The sequence below is a fragment of the Schistocerca serialis genome, chromosome 5, assembly GCF_023864345.2.
Source record: "Schistocerca serialis cubense isolate TAMUIC-IGC-003099 chromosome 5, iqSchSeri2.2, whole genome shotgun sequence".
Lineage (NCBI taxonomy): Eukaryota > Metazoa > Arthropoda > Insecta > Orthoptera > Acrididae > Schistocerca > Schistocerca serialis.
In genome coordinates, this window is record NC_064642.1 from 742,442,244 (window position 1) to 742,464,670 (window position 22,427).

Consider the following 22,427-nt stretch of genomic DNA (forward strand, 5'->3'; position numbering starts at 1 on the left):
AACTGTCGATCTCTGCGCCTCGGCTCGGCTATTGGAGGAACGGAAACATAGTCTAGTTTATATTAATAGTCACTAGCTGTCAATTGCGTTCTGTTTTGGCTGGTAACCGTCATGTGTTCAAAATGGATACCCTGAAGCAGAAATCATTTTGTGTTCTTGAGTTGGCGAAGTGCAATTCCGTGATTACAATGCAAAGACGTTTCAGGTTTAGGTACCAAAATGATCCTACGAATGGGTGGAACATTCGCAAATGGCATCAACAGTTTCTAGATACAGGATGTGTAACTTAGTAATCGTCATATGTTTAAAATGGCTACTTTGAAGCAGAAATCATTTTGTGTTGTCGAGTTTGTTAAGTGCAATTCCGTGATTACAGTACAAAGAGGTACCAAATTGATCCTCCGAATGGGTGGAACATTCGCAGATGGTGTCGACAGTTTCTAGATACCGTAAGGAAAGAGTCCGAGGCGCCCTCGTGTTCCTGAAGAAAATGTTGTATGAATTTAACTGCTTTCCAACATGGTACTTCAAAATCAACTCGTCGTGCCAGTCAGGAGCTACAACTGCCTACAACAACAATTTGACGTGTTTTGAAACGTGGGTTGGTTATGAAGGCGTACAAGTTACAGCTGTTAAAAGCTCTAGGTCCTGATGACAAATGCAAATGTGTGGCATTTTGTAACGAGATTCTTGATGCTACCGACAATGATAACATTCTCGCACAACGCAAGTTGTTCAGTGATGAAGCGACTTTTCATGTTAGTGGTCAGGTAAACAAACACAGTGTTAGAATTTGGGGCCTGCAGAACCCACATAAGTCATTAAACATGTACGAGATTCGCCCAATGTCAATGTGTTTTGTGCGATACCCCGATCATCTCTTTATGACCCATTCTTCTTTTATGGGAACACAGTTAATCCTGACTTCTTCCTGTGGGGTTTCGCTAAAAACAACGAACCTCGTAGACTTGAAGAACCAAATCCGTACTGCCATAACATCAGTGACGAAGGATATGCTTGCAGGAGTATGCGAGAAATTTGAGTATAGATGTGATATTGTTCGTATCGCTGATGGAGGACATATTGAATGTGTGTAAAGTTGAATATTAGTAAGTTTAACAAATATATGGATTCGAAATTTGAAACACCCTGTACTTCTATGGAGTGCAACCACGTGTGGATGTGAAACATCGACGATAAAGAGCTTAGGCAAGAAGAGAACTGAAGCTTTTGAAATGTGGTGTTGCAGAAGAACGCTGAAGATTAATTAGATGTGTAGATCATGTAACTAATGAGGAGGTACTGAACTGAACTGGGGAAAAGAGGAATTCGTGTCACAAAGTGACTAGAATAAGGGATCGTTTGGTAGGACACGTTCTGAGCAATCAAGGGATCACCAATTTAGAACTGGACGGAAGTGTGGAGGATAAGAATTGTAGAGGGAGACCAAGAGATGAATACAGCATGCAGATTCAAAAAAGATGTGGATTGCAGTATTTACTTGGAGATGAAGAGGCTCGCACAGGATAGAGTAGCATGGAGACTTGCAGCAAACCAGTCTTTGGAGTGAAGACCACAACAACATCTATGAAACCCTGTTGCGAAATTCTTAACACATACTGTGATAATTATGTCTTCGCTTTAGTAAAGTTGGTGTCAACCTAGTATTAAAATCAGCATAACCCTCTCATAAAAAAAGCAACCAATGGCATACGCTTAATGACTGGGTTCACAGGAAATTGTTGATTATGGCTACTGACTGCCTGAAACACAAGATCCTCATGTGGCAGAAACTTCCAGTTGTCATTATATATTTTAATATTCAGTGTTTCTTATCTCAATTTCAGTAATACAAGTTCCTGTCATTTTATTTATTAATTCCCATAGTTTGTATTGATATTGTGGAAGAAAATTATGTACCAGTTGTACTGTGTACAAAGATCCTCCTTAAAACTTTTCTCCTGAAGGTGCTATGCCACAATAGGGAGAAATTCTGTTTCTTCTTTTTTTTTGTACAACAGTGAAAAAATTAAGTGACAGTGGATATTATTTCTACAGGCACACACAGATGGCCATATTGGATAAAATGACTGATCGTCATAAGTAAGACACACGTAGTCCAAGAATGTTCATTTGTCGCATGTCTGGAACATATTCAAGTAATGAAGAGTTTCTCGAAAAAGGATTACAAATGTACAAAATTTATGGAGAAAATTAATCCTGCAATTGATATGACATGATTGAATGATATCATTTTACATTCAATAGTGTGCTCAGGAAGAGATATAGCATTACAGAAGTGAAGCAAAAATGGGACCCTATTTCATAATCACTACACAAAGAAATAATTTCAGTAACATAATTTAGTAGGGAAGTCCATCATGTGCTGTGAGAGAACCTGAGACAAAGAGACTGAGATATTTGAGATGCTTTATAAATGGATGTTGAAAATAACTTGATTGGCAAGTAATGTGAAGTTTCTATTCAAGACAAATGAGGAAAGAAATTACAATCAGCACAAACTATAAGAAGTCGTAGGCTGATAGGGGATATGTTATGAAGATCATGGGATCTACATCCATGGCACTGGAAGGAGCTGTAAATGTCAAGAATTGTAGGGTAAGAGAGAGATTAGAATAAGTTATTGAGATCCCGGGGTGTATGTGTTAATTATGAAGTGAACAGATTGTTGCAGGATGAGAAATCAGAAGACTGATGATGGGAAAAAACTAGATTGTGGGCAAACACTGGATATTTTTCATGTATTAGTAAATACAAAGGGGATAGGAAAATAGTATTACCACTCTTGTCACATATCAAGCAATACCTAAGTGCATCTAGCATATACTTTTCTTTTGTGTTTCGAATAATTTGCAATTACAATTGGTCTTTCACACAGAAGAATCGTGACAAGGTCTATGGAGTCGAAAATAATAAATATCTTAGGTTTTCAAGCACTTGTCACTGTTTCAATGTTCCTATCATATTTTACAAAACAGTAGCATTCCATGAATTTCAGTATACTTTATTTTATTTTGTAAGCAACATCTTCACTGATAACTGGGTAAATATTTTGAATTTTGACTAAACTGCATGTAACAAATATATCAAAAACGATAATACGCTTCTAGAACATGGGATAATTAGGAACAGAATTGTCAAATGTGAAGAACTAGAGATAATGTCTTCTTTGTCAGACCAAATTATTAAAATGAATATGAAAAGAATTACGCATATTAGGAGAAAACATATACTATCAGCAGTTATGCTTCATTCAATTCAAATATATGCTGGTGGCCAACATCAGAATATGCAGTTATTGTTTGAATTTTACATTGTTATTTTAATTTTCAGCATATCAAGTAAGAATGACACTATTTAATTAAAAACACAGACTGACTAATGCTAAAGAAAGTTGATTTAATGTAAAATTTATTGTTGTACATATGGCAGGACCAACATTATGAAGTTAGGTTATCCAAAAGAGGGAAAATCTTTTTTGATCCTCCTAACAGACGCGAGATGTTACTACAGTAAACTTTAAAAATGGTTTATTATGAGAAAATTGCTACACTTCTCAGTACAACAATGATGTAATATACAAAACAAAATTAGATACATATTTTAGCAAATACCAGCCCTGGAGTAGTATAGACCTATAGTATTTATGCAGCTAGAAAAATTACATTTCCAAACAACAACAATGAAATAATCAATTCTGTTCCAGAGTCATATTCAGTATACTTAGATTTCAGATGTTTCAATAAAAATGCTGGGATTATGATTCTGCAAGTCAAATGTGATGAAAATTGTACTCTTTCACAATTCCTAACGTACTTTGAGTAATACAAAATGAAGCAATTTATACATGAAACGTGCAAGTCTCATTCTACAAAGTAAAATTAAGAAATAATGGAACACATACATAATCATACAAATTCAAACAAATTTAAGTAATGCATATTAATACATTATGAGGACTGCTATTAACTGAACAAGACTTCATGGGATGGTTTAAGGACAAGGTAATGCACTAAAACGTGCAAAAGTGATATGTGTAGCTTTTAAACTTGAATTACACAAAACTGTCTATGACGCTAGCAAGTGGCAGTAAAATGTTGCTGAGAGCTTCATGTAACAAAAGTTCTCATTTTTAATTTTATAAAACTAATAAGCTCTATCAGTTTCTCTCATGTAATATATTTCCATGAGTAATGATTGATATAAAATTTTAAATTACACAAGGTATTATATGCAACATCCCTTTTCTATATGGGGAGTAACAGCAATATATATAATTTAAAAAAAATTGGATTTAGAAACTACAGCACAGGTAACAGGCATAAATCTCGAAAAATCGGCATCTAACACATCTTTAGTCCATCTACCTGATAAACTAGAGGAAAAGTAGCTGGATTTTCTTTTTCTGCTGAGAACTAGAAGGCTAAAGAAATTCTTATAGCAAACACAACTAATAGATGGTCAAGCAATATGATGGAATATATCTTTTCTGCAATTCCTTGTCATTTAATGAAATTATGAAAATACTATTGTAAAATATATGTTCATAATTTTATTTAAAAGTTGGGATATGTGTGACCATAAGCTTATTTAATGGCACTTTTCAAGTTCCTTCTCTTGCCCTTTTCGCACCCAGAGACACATTGACAAGAAGAGTTGGGCACATTTGTTACTGTGATATGTTGTTTCTGGTACTGCAGAACTTCTCCTTAAGGAGAATCAGCCACTCCCTAAAAAAGAAGTAAATTATTGATGAGCTGATTTGTTACATAGCAGTAAGTAGGTAAAAAACCACAATGACACTTAAGAAAATTTGATTCACAGATACATAATACAGTTCAATGGTGGAATATAAGACAGCTACAGTAACAATAAGATGACAGTCAGTGAGTATGAAACTAGTGGATATAAACAGTATAATGACAGTTGTGTGCATATTCTCTATGACTGACTTATCTGGAAACTCTGTATATTCATAGAAACATATTTAACATTATTAATAATAATACGATAATGATAATAATAATAATAGTAGTAGTTGTAGTAGTCAGTGTTGTGGTGGTAGATATAAATGAAATATACCAAAGAGGAGACTGAGAGGAAATGAAAGGAATATTCTGAAAAGATAAAAAACTGATGGATCACATGGTAGGATACAAGAAATGAATAATTATTTATGAAAGGATGGAAGTCAACAAAGTAAATTTTTGCAAAATGAGAAAATAACATTTTTTTCCACCTCTTAATGAGAAAAACTTCACATTTCTCATTTTATTTGTCCATGTAAGTATAATGGTTTTATGGGAAGGTTTTTTGTATGCCGAACACAGTGTAATTATAAAAAAACAATAAAATTTTGAAAATTTTCTCGACTTACACCTCTACATAAACAAAAGCACATATTTTAGAAAAAACGTAATAAATAATATTGAATACCCATTAACAATATTTTATTTTCCCTTCTCTTAGAATAAACAAATGACATGAAGAACACATAATATCTGAGTAAGATAATTAGCCAGAAGAACTATTTGTGGGCCAGTGTAGGAGAGACATATGAAAGTCACCTGGTATATATTTCATGCACTTAGTTGAGTCTTTAATTTTATCATGATTGACAGGCAGTTTTTCATCATCATATACTCTCTCAATTGTCACTACGCATGAGACATCTGTACCAAACTTGTTACTTAGTAGAAAAATGTTTTTTCTTTAAGCCCCCTATGTATTATGAAGCCGTAAGTGTGCATTTGGTGGCTTAGTGATACACAAATTACATGGAACATGCGGTGGTGAAATATTGTTTTTTTGGACTGTGCAACTGCACACAATTTAAATTCTACTGAGAAGTGTACAGTTTTGACCACCACTTTTTGAAACTTAGCATTTCCTCTGGTGTAACCATGTGAACATTAAATTTACCAGGACTGCAGCATAACATATGATTTCACAAACTTCTGACAGTCATACCATCTATATATCTTTCTGAAAATTTGCTTAACAAGACCAAAATCTCAGTCACACGCTAAGAATGAGTGACGATTGACTGGAAAGCGATAAATTATTTTGTCAAATTTCCCTCAGTCTCTGGGGGCTAGTGAAATCTTATCACACAGTAGTTCTTGTTCTGACCATCACAGGTATCACTAAAAAGCTGAAGTTCTCTGATATTTGAGGAAACATCCTCACTTAAATATATGAAAAGGGAGGAACACGTTTCATTATTAATTTGGGTTTTTCTTCCTTTGACCTCCTTGGTATAAGGAAAAGATCAGCAATACCAGTGCTGAGATTATGTACTGCAAGCGGTAAACTAGAAATTTGCCTGTAGTAATACATCTCTTGAAAAGGAATGCACAGCAGGTATAAGTTCTGTATGTAATAAAATGAGATACCAATATGGCTGTCACTGCTTTAACGTAGCTGATCAATCTCTCGCATACTCTGTAAAACTTTTAGATTTTCAGCGTGTGCCACATTGCCACATGTTTTGCAGTGTCATTTAACCCTAGAATGGTCGGACGAAAAATAGTTTCGAGAACTGTCAGGCTGGGTATGTGGGACCCAGTAAATAAAATACTTCCAACAAGTGACAAACAGTATATTTACATTAAATGATTAATTTTTATTTTGTTCAAGTAGTGTTAAATGCTATAGTGACATTACTTTAACTTTCTGAATTACAAAATAACAGTAAAAAACTGAGAAACGCACTTAATTGTAGTACTAAATGTAAGTAAACAGGAAGTACAAGCCAGTTTGATTGAAAGACCAATACAAGTGAGAATAAGTTGTTGAACAAAGAAGCGAAAATTTTGAATTTTCACTATATAAGTGGAAACTGTGAGTATACTGAATAGTTTGTGAGATATCGTCCTCTAAAGTCTTAGATTTTACAAACAGTCGACGCAAATTATTTCAGCATGTACCAAGCATAAGCACACCTTGCAAACTTTGCAAAAATGTTAGTTATGCTGTCCTTGAATGCGTAGCACCTTTCCTGTTTCCCTGATAGTGGATCTTCAACTATTCTTTGTTCTCGGGTGCCGGAGAGGTTAGAGGCAACCCTGGTTGCACACATTGTCAAATGTGGTGTTCTGAGAGACTTTCCTAGGGTTCACACTTATTCTCTTCTGGCTAAAACGTTTTTGTTTCCTTTAAATACAATGGAGACATTGAGAGCTGCAATGTTCAACAACTGAGAAAAGGAACAGAGAAGCTTGCATTGTCCCTCTGGCAACAGTACATTCACCACACATAGCTTCAACGACATCTACACCTCACTTGTTTTGCTGTAGTACGTTATTATATTAAGTTTTCTCTTTTCGCCGCTGTCACTGTTAATTTCATCATCACTGTTCACTGACGAAATAATGAGTACTGAGTGTTTCGTTTCAGTTCATATGAAAGTAATGTGACGTCTTGCTGAAATCCAAACATATTTGAGTACTCTTTTTTACATTTCCTGGATAAAAACTCAACTGGAATTTCAGGCTTATATTTAACGTACCAACAACAGTAACATTCCTTCTTGTAGTACTTTTTTGACGACTGGATAAGAAATAAACCAATTGTCTAGGGTTAGATTCCTGCCAGATCCTTTTACTGGGTCTACATGATGCAAAACAACATCTGCCGAATTACTGCCTCTGTTCGGTCGTTGTGGTTGTGTACCTGCATATACTTCCAAATGTTTTACATAGCACGTTTTAGAACAAGTCAGGAAGAAAACCACCATCCCTTACTTGACCGGTTTATTAATGACATACATCCTGAACCTGCCCCTTCCTCTGTGTGGAACGAGCATTTCGTCCAAAGTAAAGTTTTCTGACGAAGCAAAATAAGCAGTGAAGTTGGAGACAAACATATCAAGAATGGATCTTATGGCAGCAAGATTATATTGTGGTTTTCTTCCATCCCGCGTCAAACTTGATACGAGTCAAATATAAGAAGTTTTTCAATGACATAATTTCTCGAAATATTTCTATTCCGGTCCCATCTGTATTCCAAAAGACTTCAGTATTCATTTTACCCCCATTCGATGTTCCGGCTAAGTAAAGTGGGCAAAATATCCCTTCAGTTCATCAAAATTTGTAGGCCCTGCCAAATTTGGGTCACTTGTATTTTTGTTTCGAACTGATATTGGTTGATTCAGAAAGTAAACCAAACAACTGATCGTTGAAAAGTAACTCCCACGATTCTAAAGGTGAATGTACATCTGTCGCAGCTCGATTGCTTCCAGGTAAATGCCTGGAAATTGTGTTGTGACGTCTGGTTCGAACGCTTTGGGAGAACAAGTTTTTGTCCATTTAGTTGCTCTGTTCCCTCCTTTATGACAGCGCACAGGTGCGTCAGTTACAGAATTTGTACTTCAATCAACAACAACTAGTTCATCAGTGTGCTGGCAGAAGGCTCAGTATCTTCCTCTTTACCACCATTCATTTCATGATTACTGTTTATTTCCAAGTCTGGATGTACGTCAGAATCGTCTACTTCACTCTCATCATCATTTAAAATTCTGCAAATTTCACTGTATGAAAGGCTCTCTTGCCATTTTGTATCGTAAACTATTGACAATGATAATTCGGCTTTAGGACATCACAAATCGTTCACATAGTAACTCAATAGCAAAGCCAAAAAAAAAAAAAAAAAAAAATAGAATCGCACTGGCAGAAATCAGTAACGTAAAAAGTCGGGCTGGGTCTGACAGACTAGCGCGCTTTTTTGGAAGACTGCCAGATAATGACGAAACAAAGAAAAATCTCACTCACGACGTGAGCGCCTTCTCTCGGATATTTCAGGAAGCCAGCAACGTACTCAAGTCAAATCAGCAATAAAAATGTAAATACAGTGAAACAAAAACTAGTGCTTCTCACAGACACAGCCCGACCGCTATAGGGTTAAAGTAGGACTCTTTAATTGAACAGTGAGCTGTTCACAAACAGCACAAGTATCAATTTGGGATTTAGCATTACGTATAGCAAAGCTGTCTTTTAACATCTTGTAACAGAATGAATATTTCAAGTGAGAGTCTGGAAACTTTTGCTTGAAAGACGATACATCTTTGTAATATCCAGAGCTGAACAAACATATTTAATTTCCCTTGAAAATCAGTGACTGGTGCTTGGAGCAAAGGAACGTATATGCTTTTTAATTTTTCACAATTTCTGTTTAGACTGTGCTGTTGCCTTGTTGACCCCGTCCATTGCCGTCCACTGGCGCTTTTCTGAACAATAATAAAGCCTGTAGTCTTCTCAGTCTCTTCTTAGTTGCAGCATACAGTTGAAGAAACCAATTTTCCCACACTTCCAGGCTTCGGTCTTTATTGATTACATGGTACTTGAAAGATTAAGTATTTTGTTTATTTGTGAAGGAACATAAGTTGGCTGACTTAAGGTGTTACATAAATAAATGAAAATAAGACCAGGCTCGTCCGTGGCATTCTGAGCATCAGATTTAAGTTCCTTCATTCTCAAACTATACGTCTACACTGAATACGACGTTTTCCACTACTATTATCATTTTCACAAAAAACTGACTCATGTTCTTTCACAAATAAGCGATTGAATTATGAAGTATAATGCTCGCCAGCAAAACTTTCTCTTAAGCCCTATTCTGCTAATGAATGGCAAGTAAATTCAAAACATAATTCTACATTACCTCACTCCCACAGGATTAAAGTGATGTGTTTATATTGTTCTACACTGAAGAGGCAAAGAAACTGGTACGCCTGCCTAATATCGTATGTGGCCGCCGCGAGCACGGGGAAATGCCGCCACGCGACGTGGTGTGGATTCAACTAATGTCTGGAGCAGTGCTGGAGGGAACTGACGCCATGAATCCGGCAGGGTTGTCCGTAAATTCGTAGACGTACGAGGAACACCACGTTGCGAGGCATTCCAGATACGCTCAATAATGTTCGTGTCTGGGGAGTTTGGTGGCCAGTGTTTAAACTCAGAATAGTGTTCCTGGAGCCACTATATAGCAATTATTGATATGTGGTGTGTCGCATTGTCCTGCTGGAATTGGCCAACTCCGTCGGAATGCGCAATGCACATGAATGGATGCAGGTGATCAAACAGGATGCTTACGCAAGTGCCACCTGTTAGAGTCATATCTAGGCGTATCAGGTGTCCAATATCACTCCAACTTCACACGCCCAGAGCCTCCACCAGGTTGAAAAGTCCCCTGCTTATATGCAGGTCCATGGATTCATGAGGTTGTCTCCATACCCTTACATGTCCATCATCTCCATACAATATGAAACGAGACTCGTCCGACCAGGCAACATGTTTACGTCATCAACAGCCGTATGTCGGTGGTGACGGGCCCAGGCGAGGCATAAAGCTTTGTTTTGGGCAGTGTTCAACGGTACACGTGCAGGCCTTCGGCTCCGAAACCCCATATCGATGATGTTTCCTTGAATGCTTCGCATGCTGACATTTGTTGATGGTCCAGCATTGAAATGTGCAGCAATTGGCAGACGGGTTGCACTTCTGTCACGTTAAACGATTCTCTTCAGTCGTTGTTGGACCTGTTCTTGTCAGATCTTTTTCCGGCCGCAGCGATGTCGGAGATTTGATGTTTCACCCAATTCCTGATATTCAAAGTACACTTGTGACACTATCGAACGGGAAAATCCCCACTTCATCGCTACCTCTTAGATGCTGTGTCCCATCCCTCTTGTGACGACTAAGTAACCGGTCTAACATCTGCGGCAAACACTTATTGTCTTATATAGGCGTTGTCGGCCGCAGCGTAGTATTCTGCTTATTTACATATTTCTGCATTTGAGTGAGCTTGCCTATACCATTTTCTTTGCCGCTTCAGTGTAGTTCCAATATAAGGCAAATTAACTGTGGATGGTGAACTTCGAGATCCTCTTTGTCATCTGTTGGTTTCAGGTGACTTAGTTTGTTCTGCGTTTCTTATCAGTTTGTCTTCTCTCCTTATACAAATCTGACTTAAATAGAAATATTTGCCGGTCTTTTGGCCGAGCGATTCTAGGCGCATCAGTCTGGAACCGGGCGACCACTATGGTCGCAGGTTCGAATCCTGCCCCGGGCATGGGTGTGTGTGATGTCCTTAGGTTAGTTATGTTTAAGTAGTTCTAAGTTCTAGGGGACTGATGACCTCAGATGTTAAGTCCCATAATGCTCAGAGCCATTTTTTGGAAATATTTGTGGACAGAGATCATGGAACTTAACTTCTGAGGTCATCAGTCCCCTAGAACTTGGAACTACTGATAGCTAACTAACCTAAGGACATCACACACATCCATGCCCGAGGCAGGATTCGAACCCGCGACCGTAGCGGTCGCATGGTTCCAGACTGTAGCGCCTAGAACCGCTCGGCCACTCCGGCCGGCTGCGGACAGAAAAATCTTAGGTTTCATTGCAGCAGCAGTCAGTCGATGTAAAGGACAGTCAAATGAAAACCGAACACATGTCGCAAAGGGACCATGGAGTGCTTCAATTCGAAGTTGATCACCACACGCGTTAAGACATTTATCCCACTTGGTCGGCCGCTGTCAAGCTGTACAGAGGTGCAGCGTAACCTTCGATTGGAAAGGTTAGGGCGATCATTATCGTGCAACAGAATGATTATGCCCTATAGAATTCTGGGTGTTTTGACTGTACGGCGCTTCGCAGTTTCTGCACAGTGTCTTCATAGTGCCGCCCGCTGATTGTGGCTCGAGGAAGAACAGGAGGAAGGAGTAGACTTGGGATTTAATTCTAGACTTTGTTGCAGACAGAACTCAAGACGTATCCGGAGTACCAAAGGGAAGTGTCATAGGACCGTTGCTGTTTACAATATATGTAAATGATCGAGTAGAAAGCGTCGGATGCTCTTTAAGGCTATTCGCAGATGATGCAGTTGTCTATAAAAAAAAGTAGCAACGCCAGAAGATAGTAAAAGTTTGCAAAACGACCTGCAGGCTCTGGCAGTTGACCCTGAACGTAAGTAAATATATTATGCATACACAGGAAAAGAAATCCACTACTGTACAGCTACAATATTGATGACGAACACCTGGAGACAGCATCTACCGTAAAATATCTAGGCGTAACTATCCAGAGTGACCTTAAGTGGAATGACCATACCAAACAGACAGTGGAAAAAGAAGACACCAGACTAAGATTCATCGGAAGAATCTTAAGGAAATGTAACTCACCCGCGAAAGAAGTGGCTTACAACGAGCTTATTCGCCAGAGTCTTGAGTACTGTTCATCTATCTTGGATCCCTATGAGGTAGGGCTGATAGAGGAGATAGAGAATATCCCACGAAGAGCGGCGCGTTTCGTCAGGGGATCGTCTAGCTGGCGATAGAGCGTTACGGAGATGCTAACTAAACTCCGCAGCAGGCGTTGCAAGAGAGGCGTTGTGCATCACGGAGAGATTTACTATCGTCATTTCGTGACAATACTACTTCCCTCCACTTACACCTATATTGAGCAGGAGGAGAAAACTCGAGATATTAGAGCCAACCGACAATCATTCTTCCCACGCACTATTCGCAAGTGGAACAGGTTTGCAGTAATCAGATAGTAGTACCGAAAGTACCCTCCGCCAAACAACATTAGGTGGCTTGAGGAGTATGATGTAGACGATGTAGATGTAGATTATGTTGCAAGATAACACACTTTCCTGCACTGCCAACCGGACAAAGGCTACGCTTAAGGCATATGGCTGGAAAACTCTGCAATATCCATACAGCCTGCAGCATACACTTGCGATTTTCACATATTTGGCGACCCGAAGAAAGTTGTGAGTTGACTTCGGTTTCAGTCTGATGCGGATGTGCAGTAGTGGGTACGGTTGTGGGTCCATCAGCGGCCGACCACGTTCTACGAAATAGCAGTTGGTTGTCTCGTCTTCCAGTACGATAAATGTCTTAACGAGTGTGGTTTTTGCTTCTGGATGGAACCATTCCGTGGTGCCATTGTGGTGGGAGTTCGGTCTTCATTTGACTGCCCGACAGAGATCGTTTTACTTACCGCGAAAGCACTGTCATTGCAAAGTAACATCTGTCGAAGACTGAAAGAGCATAGCAGCCTTACAGTCACAGGCAAATTTTAAAATAAACTGTGATTATATCGATTTAAGATTTGTTAGTGATGTGCTGAGATGAGCTAGTTTTTGCTAGTCGATAATGTCTGACACCGTTTTAGTTTATTACGGTTAATCAAATGAAAAGAACAACTCTCCACATTTTAGAAGTGTTTTATAACTTGCTCGTATCAGCGTTAGTGCAACGATGATCTTCGGGGCGGGGAGGGGATGTACGAGGTGTGATCAAAAAGTAAACGAAACTTTCGTTTTCCTGAAATAATTTTTTTTATATTCATCAAGATAGACTTTGTCCCCTTGAATGTAATCCCTCTTAGATCTAACACACGTGCGTCAGCGCTTTTTCTCATCTTGGAAGCATGTCTGAACTCAATTTTCGTTTTGGTGTTGAGCATTGAGATGTGAGCGGGAGCATTATCGCGATGGAATTTCCACAAATGGTTTTGCCATAGTTCGGGACGTTTTTCTCTGGGACGCTTCACGCAGACGGCACCTGACTTTCAAGTGGTATTCCCTATTGACCGCACGACCACAAGGCAGGATCACATGATGCACCATCCCACTGTAATCGAATAGAAAAGCAGTGAGAGGAACCTTCACATGTGATCGAACTTGTCGAATTTTTTCCGGTCTTTGGTTTCCACGTCATACCTACATATACCCACGTTACGTCACCCGTTATAGCCTTCTTCAGAGGTTCTGGATTATTGTCGACTTCATTCAATTACTGATCGATGTCTATGCGACGACAGTTTTGGCCAAAAAAAAAAAAAAACGGTTCCGAAACAAACTTCGCTGCTACACGTTTCATGCCCAAAACATCCGAAGGAATTGCTTTTTGTGGGCCAAAGTATATGTAAATACCATCGGCAAATTCCCTGGTGGTGATTCAGCAAATTCCAGAACGATTTTCTTTAGTTCTTTCACCCTGTCGTCAGTAATTGATGTGCTTAGGACGTCCAGGGCGACCGCTGTCTTCAATGTTTTCTCGACCCTCATTTAAAAGTTTATAATACTCGTAAATTCTTGTCTTACTCGTAGTAGATTCGCCAAAAGCCACAGTCAACAATCGTATCCCGTGCACCACTTCATTCCATTTTTCAAGCAAACTTTAATGCAAATTCTTTCATGCATCTTTTTCGTAAGTTCGGTATGCACTGGAAAACACGTATATCCTTTAAGACTGTCAACAATAAACCATATATTCAACACAGCTGAAAATGTCAACAAACATGAGGAACATGTGTACGAACATGATACAAAAACGTTTTCAAAATCGGATGAATAAAGCCTGCTAAATTAAAAAATTCCCAATACTTCTTGATCACACCTCGTAAGCGTATGCATATTAGTTTATCGACCACACTGGAAGTATACAAATTTAATTACTGAATATACTTTTCAACATCAACTGTACACTGATAAGCCAATACATATGACCACTGCCCACCGCGAGGTTGGACGCCGCCTGCTGACGTTACGTGCACGAGACGCGCTATGAAAAGTACGTAAGCGCAGCAGAGGCGGATGGGGATCATCCTAGCTAAGATATGGGTTGCAAATGCGGAAATGCACTGAGGTAACAGACCGTCAAAAGACAGGTTACTATTACGCAATTTCTGTGAACGAGTATCTCGAAAACATCGAAGCTGGTCGAATGTGCACGCGCTACCGTTGTGAGCCCCTATGGAAAGAGGTACAAGAACAGTGAAATTACCACTAGGTGCTAAATGGTTGGACGTGCATGACTCTTCACAGAACGTTGGGTTCGGAAGTTTTCTGTTAAGCATGCGGGTTCCCGGGTTCGATTCCCGGCGGCATCGGGGATTTTCTCTGCCTCGTGATGACTGGGTGTTGTGTGGTGTCCTTAGGTTAGTTAGGTTTAGTAGTTCTAAGTTCTAGGGGACTGATGACCAAAGATGTTAAGTCCCATAGTGCTCAGAGCCATTTGACCATTTGTTAAGCATGATAGATTGTGTTCTGTGCCATCTCTGCCGAAGGGGTACAATGCTGGTGCACACACAAATGTTTTGAAGCACGCCGTTCAGAGTTGTTGAACATGGAGCTCTGCAGCAGAGCACGTCTACCTATTCACATGTTGACCCAACGACATCGTCAGTTACGGTTGCAATGGGGATGGGATCATGGGGATTTGACCTTCGACCAATGGGAATATGTCGACTCTTCGGATGAATCACATTTTTGCTACACTAGGTCGATGGTCGTCTCCGCAAACGCCGTCATCCAGAAGAACGGCGGCTCCAAACGGGCAGCGCACCACTGACGCAGGCTGGCGGGAGCAACGTTATGCTATGGGAGACGCTCTGCTGCGTTTGCACGGTACCTGTCGTAGTAATCGAATACAGCTACGAACAATCTGCATTGCTTCCCCGATGGCGATGTCATCTTTCAGCAGTCTAACTGTCTCTATCTCGGAGCCGGAGCAGTGCTACAAAGGTTTGAGGAACATTATAGTGAACTCATGTTGATGGCTCGTCGACCATACTCGTCTGATGTAAATCCCAGTGAACCCATCTGGGTCACTATCTGGTGGCATCACTGCGTACGAAAATCAGCGGCCTGTTATTTAAGAGAATTACACGACCTGTGCGTAGACATCTAACACTACGAGGGTCGTTCAATAAGTAATGCCCCACATTTTTTTTCTCGGAACGTATTTATTGCTAAGAGTGAGAATTTGGTGACAATATGCATCAACATGTCCCATGCCCTATTTTTCTACGTTCTATGGCCGTACGCCAACGTTGTGGAAGAACATGTATTCCTTGCTTGTGGTGGTAAGTTCCTACGGGACCAAACTGCAGAGGCCATTCGTCCCTAGGCCTAGACGCTACTTTAACTTAAACTAACTTACGCTGACAACACACACACCCATGGCCGAGGGAGAACTCGAATCTCCGCCGCTCGAACCGTGGCAAGGCGCTTCAGACCGCAAAGCTACCCCGCGCGTCATTCTCTTCCGGTAAAGGTACGCGTAGCCACGCTTTCACTGCATGACTGACAGTCTTGTCATCTCCACACTGTAGAGCCAGCTGTCGAGTTGTGATGCGCCGGTCGGCACGAATAATGGCATCCGCACGATTCAGCACGTCTGGAGCAGTGGCTGTGACAGGACGTCCCGAGCAAGACTGAACATGGAGCTCTGTATCTACATTTCCTGAGGCCGTAACTTTCTTTACCCATCGCCCAACTGTACTTCTATCAACTACAGGAACACCATGTTGTTTTGTGGTCTTCAGTCCAGAGACTGGTTTGATGCAGCTCTCCATGCGACTTTATCCTGTGCAAGCTTCTTCATCTCCCAGTCCCCACTGCAGCCTACATCCTTCTGAATCTGCTTAGTGTATTCACCTCTTGGTCTCCCTCTGCGATTTTTACTCTCCACGCTGCCCTCCAATACCAAACTGGTGATCCCTTGATGCCTCAGAATATACCCTACCAACAGATCCATCCTTCTCTCTGATCTCTTCAATACCTCCTCTTCAGTTATGTGGTCTACCCATATAACCTTCAGCATTCTTCTGTAGCACCATATTTCGAAAGCTTCTATTCTCTTCTTGTCCAAGCTATCTATCGTCCACGTTTCACTTCCATACATGGCTCCACTCCATACAAATACTTTCAGAAACGACTTCCTGACACTTAAATCTACACTCGATGTTAACCAATTTCCCTTCTTCAGAAACGCTTTCCTTGCCATTGCCAGTCTACATTTTATATCCTCTCTTCTTCGACCATCATCAGTTATTTTCTCCCCAAATTGCAAAACTCCTTTACTACTTTAAATGTCTCATTTCCTAATCTAATTCCCTCAGCATCACCCGATTCAATTCGACTACATTCCACTATCCTCGTTTTGCTTCTGTTGATTTTCATCTTATATCCTCTTTTCAAGACACTGTCCATTCCGTTCTGCTGCTCTTCCAGGTCCTTTGCTGTCTCTGACAGAATTACAATGTCATCGGCGAACCTCAAAGTTTTTGTTTCTTCTCCATGGATTTTAATTCCTACTCCGAATATTTCTTTTGTTTTCTTTACTGCTTGATCAATATACAGATTGAACAACATCGAGGATAGGCTACAACCCTGTCTCACTCCCTTCCCAACCACTGCTTCCGTTTCATGCCCCTCCACTCTTATAACTGCCATCTCGTTTCTGTACAAGTTGTAAATAGCCTTTGCTCAATGTATTTTACCCCTGCCACCTTCAGAATTTGAAGGAGAGTATTCCAGTCAACATTGTCAAAAGCTTTCTCTAAGTCCACACTCCACAAAAACGTATAGGGCGTGGTGTCACCGCCAGACACCACACTTGCTAGGTGGCAGCCTTTAATCGGCCGCGGTCCGTTAGTATACGTCGGACCCGCGTGTCGCCACTATCAGTAATTGCAGACCGAGTGCCGCCACACGGCAGGTCTAGTCTAGAGGGACTCCCTAGGACTAGTTCCAGTTGGACAGCCGACTTTGCTAGCGATGGTTCACTGCCTACATACGCTCTCATTTGCAGAGACGACAGTTTAGCATAGCTTTCAGCTACGTCATTTGCTACGACATAACAAGGCGCCATATTCAGTTACTATGTCTTCTGAACAGTGACTCATGTACCGTCAAGAGCGACGTTCATGGATTAAAGTATCAAACTAATTATGTCCGCTTTCTGAATTCTCATTCCTTATCATGTTCCAGACCTCACGTCAGTATAGTTCTTCCCTCTTCACGCCAGCCTGCGTGAGCTAAAACGCGTGCATTTCGGCCTCCATTCATAGCACGGTGTTGGCTCCTCTGCCAACACAACATATGGATGTTAACCATGGTTTCTTTTTCTGCACACAAGAATTTATTAACAGGACTCTACTTGTAACCAGACTCGTATATACACTCCACTTTGAGGCTGCACTAAGGCGCTGCCATCTGTCAGAACGGTACAAAACTTCACCGGCGCACTGAACAAACATCAAATGTGAAGCACCAACGTGGACGTTTGTCTATGTATACTAATAGCTATCTTTTTTAAAAAAATGTGGAACATTACTTAATGAACGATCCTCGTACATAGCTCCACAAACCTAACAACAAACTGTCGGATCCCTGATATGAAGAAGCAGTGATGTATTTCGTTCCAGAGACGGACAAACAACCTATTAAGCAGGTGGTCAGAATGTCTGAGATCATCAGTGTACAAGACGCCCTAGACTGCCACAATATGTACAATCTGCTGTGATAACGTTTCACCGTTTAGAGCGATTTTGCAAAATACGAGGACTATCCACAAAGTACATTACGTTTTCGTTTGTGTCCGTTAGGGGCGGGGCTAGCGCGGCCATCTTGGTGTCATGGCATTCTGCCGCTCAGTCGGCATCCTGCCGTGCTAGTGAGAGGTTCGTGCTGTACACCGTTGAGTTACTGTGACAGTTTGAAATGTCAGTGTTAACTGAAAATGCCGCGAAGTGTGAAGTGCGTGCTGTAATAAGGTTTCTCACTGCAAAAAACTGTACACCGATAGAAATCTATCGGCAGCTTTGTGAAGTATATGGGGACAACATAATCACTGAAGGTGGAGTGCGTCAATGGGTCATAAAATTTAAAAATGGCCGAACCAACGTTCACGACGAAGAGCGAACTGGAAGACCCAGCATAGTGACTGCCGAACTTGTTGAAAAAGTCGATGCCGCGGTCCGTGAAAATCGTAATTTCACAATAACGGAACTCTCTAAGAGTTTTCCACAAATTTCACGAAGTTTATTGCACGAAATCATTACCGACAAGTTTGGTTACCACAAGTTTTGTGCGAGATGGATACCAAAAATCTTGACAGAGATTCACAAAAATCAGCGAATGGCTGCAGCGTTAACGTTTTTGGACGCTTACGAGAAAGATGGCAACTCATTACTCGATCGCATCGCTACTGGTGACGAAACATGGGTTAAGCATGTGAACTGCGAGACAAAATTGCAGTCAATGCAGTGGGGGCACACAAATTCCCCCAAAAAACCCAAGAAATGCATGCAGACAATGTCGGCAAGGAAGGTGATGGCGACTGTCTTTTGGGACAGAAAAGGTGTGATTTTTATGGATTTCCTGGAAAGAGGCACTACAATAAACTCTCAAAGGTATTGCCAAACTCTGCACAACCTAAGAAGAGCAATACAAAACAAGCTCAGGGGAAAGTTGGGCTCAAAGATCTTGCTGTTTCTCGACAACGCCCGGGCCCACACGGCAAATGCCACTCGTGAAGTTCTCGAATCTTTTAAGTGGGAGTTGTTTCCTCATCCGCCGTACAGTCCCGACCTGGCACTGAGCGACTTCCACTTATTCCCAGCAATGAAGAAGTGGTTGGCTATGCAGCGTTTTGATGACGACGCACAAGTTCAAGAAGAGGTAACCTCGTGGTTGAAGGCGCAGGGGCCGAATTTTACGACGAAGGAATTTCCAAGCTCGTCCATCGCAACGATAAGTGCCTTAATTTAAATGGCAACTATATAGAAAAGTAGTATTTAAGTGTGGCTTTCATCTGTATATAATAAACACAATTTCCAATACTTTATTTATTTTTAATTCCAAAACGTAATGTACTTTGTGGATAGCCCTCGTAAAATGGAGGACGCTGTCGCGAATGATAGTAATCGTGTTGAGAAGAGGGCGGGTAGCCAGAGGGCGTGCCCGGCTGGAAGGCGAGCGCCACGCACCGCGGCCAGGACGCCGGCAGGGCACTGCTGGACGTGGCCAGCCTCGCCGTTGGTCGCGCTGGCTGGGCTGCAGGCGTCGCAGGAGTCGACGCCGTCCGAGACCGCCTCTTCCGTCCGCACCGGGCTCAGCGCTCCACCGGCAGGCACCGAGTCTCCGTTGCTCTCCTCTACGTCCTGCGAGGCACAAAATGAATACTTGTTTACTTGCTGCTGCTATTTGCAAATGACTTGTCACCTACTACGACAGCTCGTATTTTCACAATACGAAATTGTACGAGGGTCACTCCAAAAGAGATCCACAGAATTTTTGTAAAAATACTGTTTTCATTATGCATGTGTGAAAGTTTTACAGTGTGTAGATACATCCTTCCCGCTTTTTTTCAAACTTAGTACAACTTGAATGAGATTTTCACTCTGCAGCGGAGTGTGCGCTGATATGAAACTTCCTGGCAGTTTAAAACTGTGTGCCGGACCCAGACTCGAACTCGGGACCTTTGCCTTTCGCGGGCAAGTGCTCTACCAACTGAGCTACCCGTGCACGACTCACGCCCCGTCCTCACAGCTTTACTTCTGTCAGTACCTCGTCTCCTACCTTCCAGACTTTACAGAAGCTCTCCTGCAAACCCTGCAGAACTAGCACTCCTCAAAGAAAGGATATTGCGGAGTCTCGGTCCGGCGCACAGTTTTAATCTGCCAGGAAGTTTCATATCAGCGCACACTCCGCTGCAGAATGAAAATCTCATTCTGGAAACATCCCCATGGATAAGCCATGTCTCCGCAATATCCTTTCTTTCAGGTGTGCTAGTTCTGCAGGGTTCGCAGGAGAGCTTCTATAAGTTTGGATGGTAGGAGACGAGGTACTGGCATAAGTAAAGCTGTGAGGACGGGGCGTGAGTCGTGCATGGGCAGCCCAGTTGCTAGAGCACTTGCCCGCGAAAGGCAAAGGTCCCGAGTTCGAGTCTCGGTCCGGCACACAGTTTTAATCTTCCAGGAAGTTTCATATTAGTTCAACCTGTTCCCGTGAGTGGCGCCGTCACTGCATGTATTCAAGATGGCTGCTACACTTAGACGCTCGTCAGAAGCACCGTGCTGTCATAGAATTCCTGTGCTGTGAAAACGAGACAGTGGGAAACATCCACAAGAGGTTGAAAAAGATGTATGGAGATGCTGCTGTCGATCGCAGTACAGTTAGTCGGTGGGCAAGCAGGTTACGTGATGAAAGCGGGCACGGCAATACTGAGGATTGTCGTCGCAGCGGCAGGCCTCGTACACCACACACTCCAGACAATGTGCAGAGAGTTAACGAATTGGTGACTGCTGACAGACGCAGCACAGTGAACGAATTCTCACGCTACGTTGGGATAGGGGAAGGAAGTGTTGCAGAATACTGAAAGTGTTGGAGTTAAGAAAGGTTTGTGCAAGGTGTGTTTCCAGGATGTTGACAGTGGCTCGCAAAGAAACAAGAAAAACGGTATGCAGCGAACTTTTGGAACAGTTAGAGAATGGTGGAGATGAATTTCTTGGAAGAATTGTGACAGGTGATGAAACATGGCTCCATCATTTTTCACCAGAGACCAAGAGGCATCGTGCAAATTCACCCAAGAAAAAAAAAAATCAAAACCACACCTTCTGCTGGAAAAGTTATGGCTACGGTGTTTTTCGATTCCGAAGGGCTCTTGCTTGTGGGCATCATGCCAAGTGGAACCACCATAAATTCTGATGCGTATGTGACGACACTGAAGAAACTTCAAGCTCGACTGAGTCAAGTTCGACCAGATCGGCAAAAGCAGGATGTTTTGCTGTTGCACGACAATTTACAGCCACATGTCAGTAAAAAAACCATGGAAGCGATCACAAAAGTCGGACGGACAACACTGAAATACCCGCCTTACAGTCCTGACTTGGCTCCATGTGACTATCATCTCTTTGGAAAACTGAAAGAGTCTCTTCGTGGAACAAGGTTTGAAGATGATGACTCCCTTGTGCAAGCTGCCAAACAGTGGCTCCAACAGGTTGGTCCAGAATTTAACCGTGCGGGTATACAGGCGCTGGTTCCAAGATGGCGTAAGGCAGTTGAGAGGGATGGAAATTATGTGGAGAAATGAAAATATTGTTCCTAAAGGACGCATCTACACACTGTAAAACTTTCAAACATGTAGAATAAAAGATGGATTAAAAAAATACTGTGCATTTCTTTTGCCGTGAACCTTGTACATCTACAGAATGGGAAAGTTAATTGGTATTTCTTATTCGTAATAGATATTAACAACATTGCAGCCTTAAATAGATTAGAGACTTCAAAGTAATTAAGAAATGAAAATCTTAAAACTAACGGTTTAGGAACAGAAGACGGAAAGAGGGTGTAACACATTATATCACTTTGATATATTATAAATTAGAGATAATTTGTACAATAACAGGCCCATATCGTTAACGTCGATATGCAATAGGATTTTAAAACATATATTGTGTTCGAACGTTATGAATTATCTCGAAGGAAACGGTCTATTGACACACAGTCAATATGGGTTTAGAAGACGTCTTTCCTGTGAAACACAACTAGCTCTTTATTCATCTGAAGTGCTGAGTGCTACTGACAAGGGATTTCAGATCGATCCCGTATTCCCA

The 22,427-nt window shown here is 41.3% G+C and overlaps 1 protein-coding gene across 3 annotated transcripts in view; it reads right to left on the minus strand.

Moving 5' to 3' along the window:
• Positions 1-3,534: 3,534 nt before the first annotated feature.
• LOC126481424 (RNA-binding protein Raly-like) overlaps positions 3,535-22,427 on the minus strand; it is a 440,289-nt gene continuing 421,396 nt past the window's right edge. For all 3 annotated transcript variants that reach the window (XM_050105166.1, XM_050105167.1, XM_050105165.1), the window contains exons 9-10: positions 19,800-19,973; positions 3,535-4,751 (exon numbers count right to left, since the gene is read on the minus strand). In XM_050105166.1, coding sequence (XP_049961123.1) covers positions 4,731-4,751; positions 19,800-19,973 — 195 coding nt within the window. In that variant the 3' untranslated portion in view covers positions 3,535-4,730. The remainder of the gene's footprint in view (positions 4,752-19,799; positions 19,974-22,427) is intronic.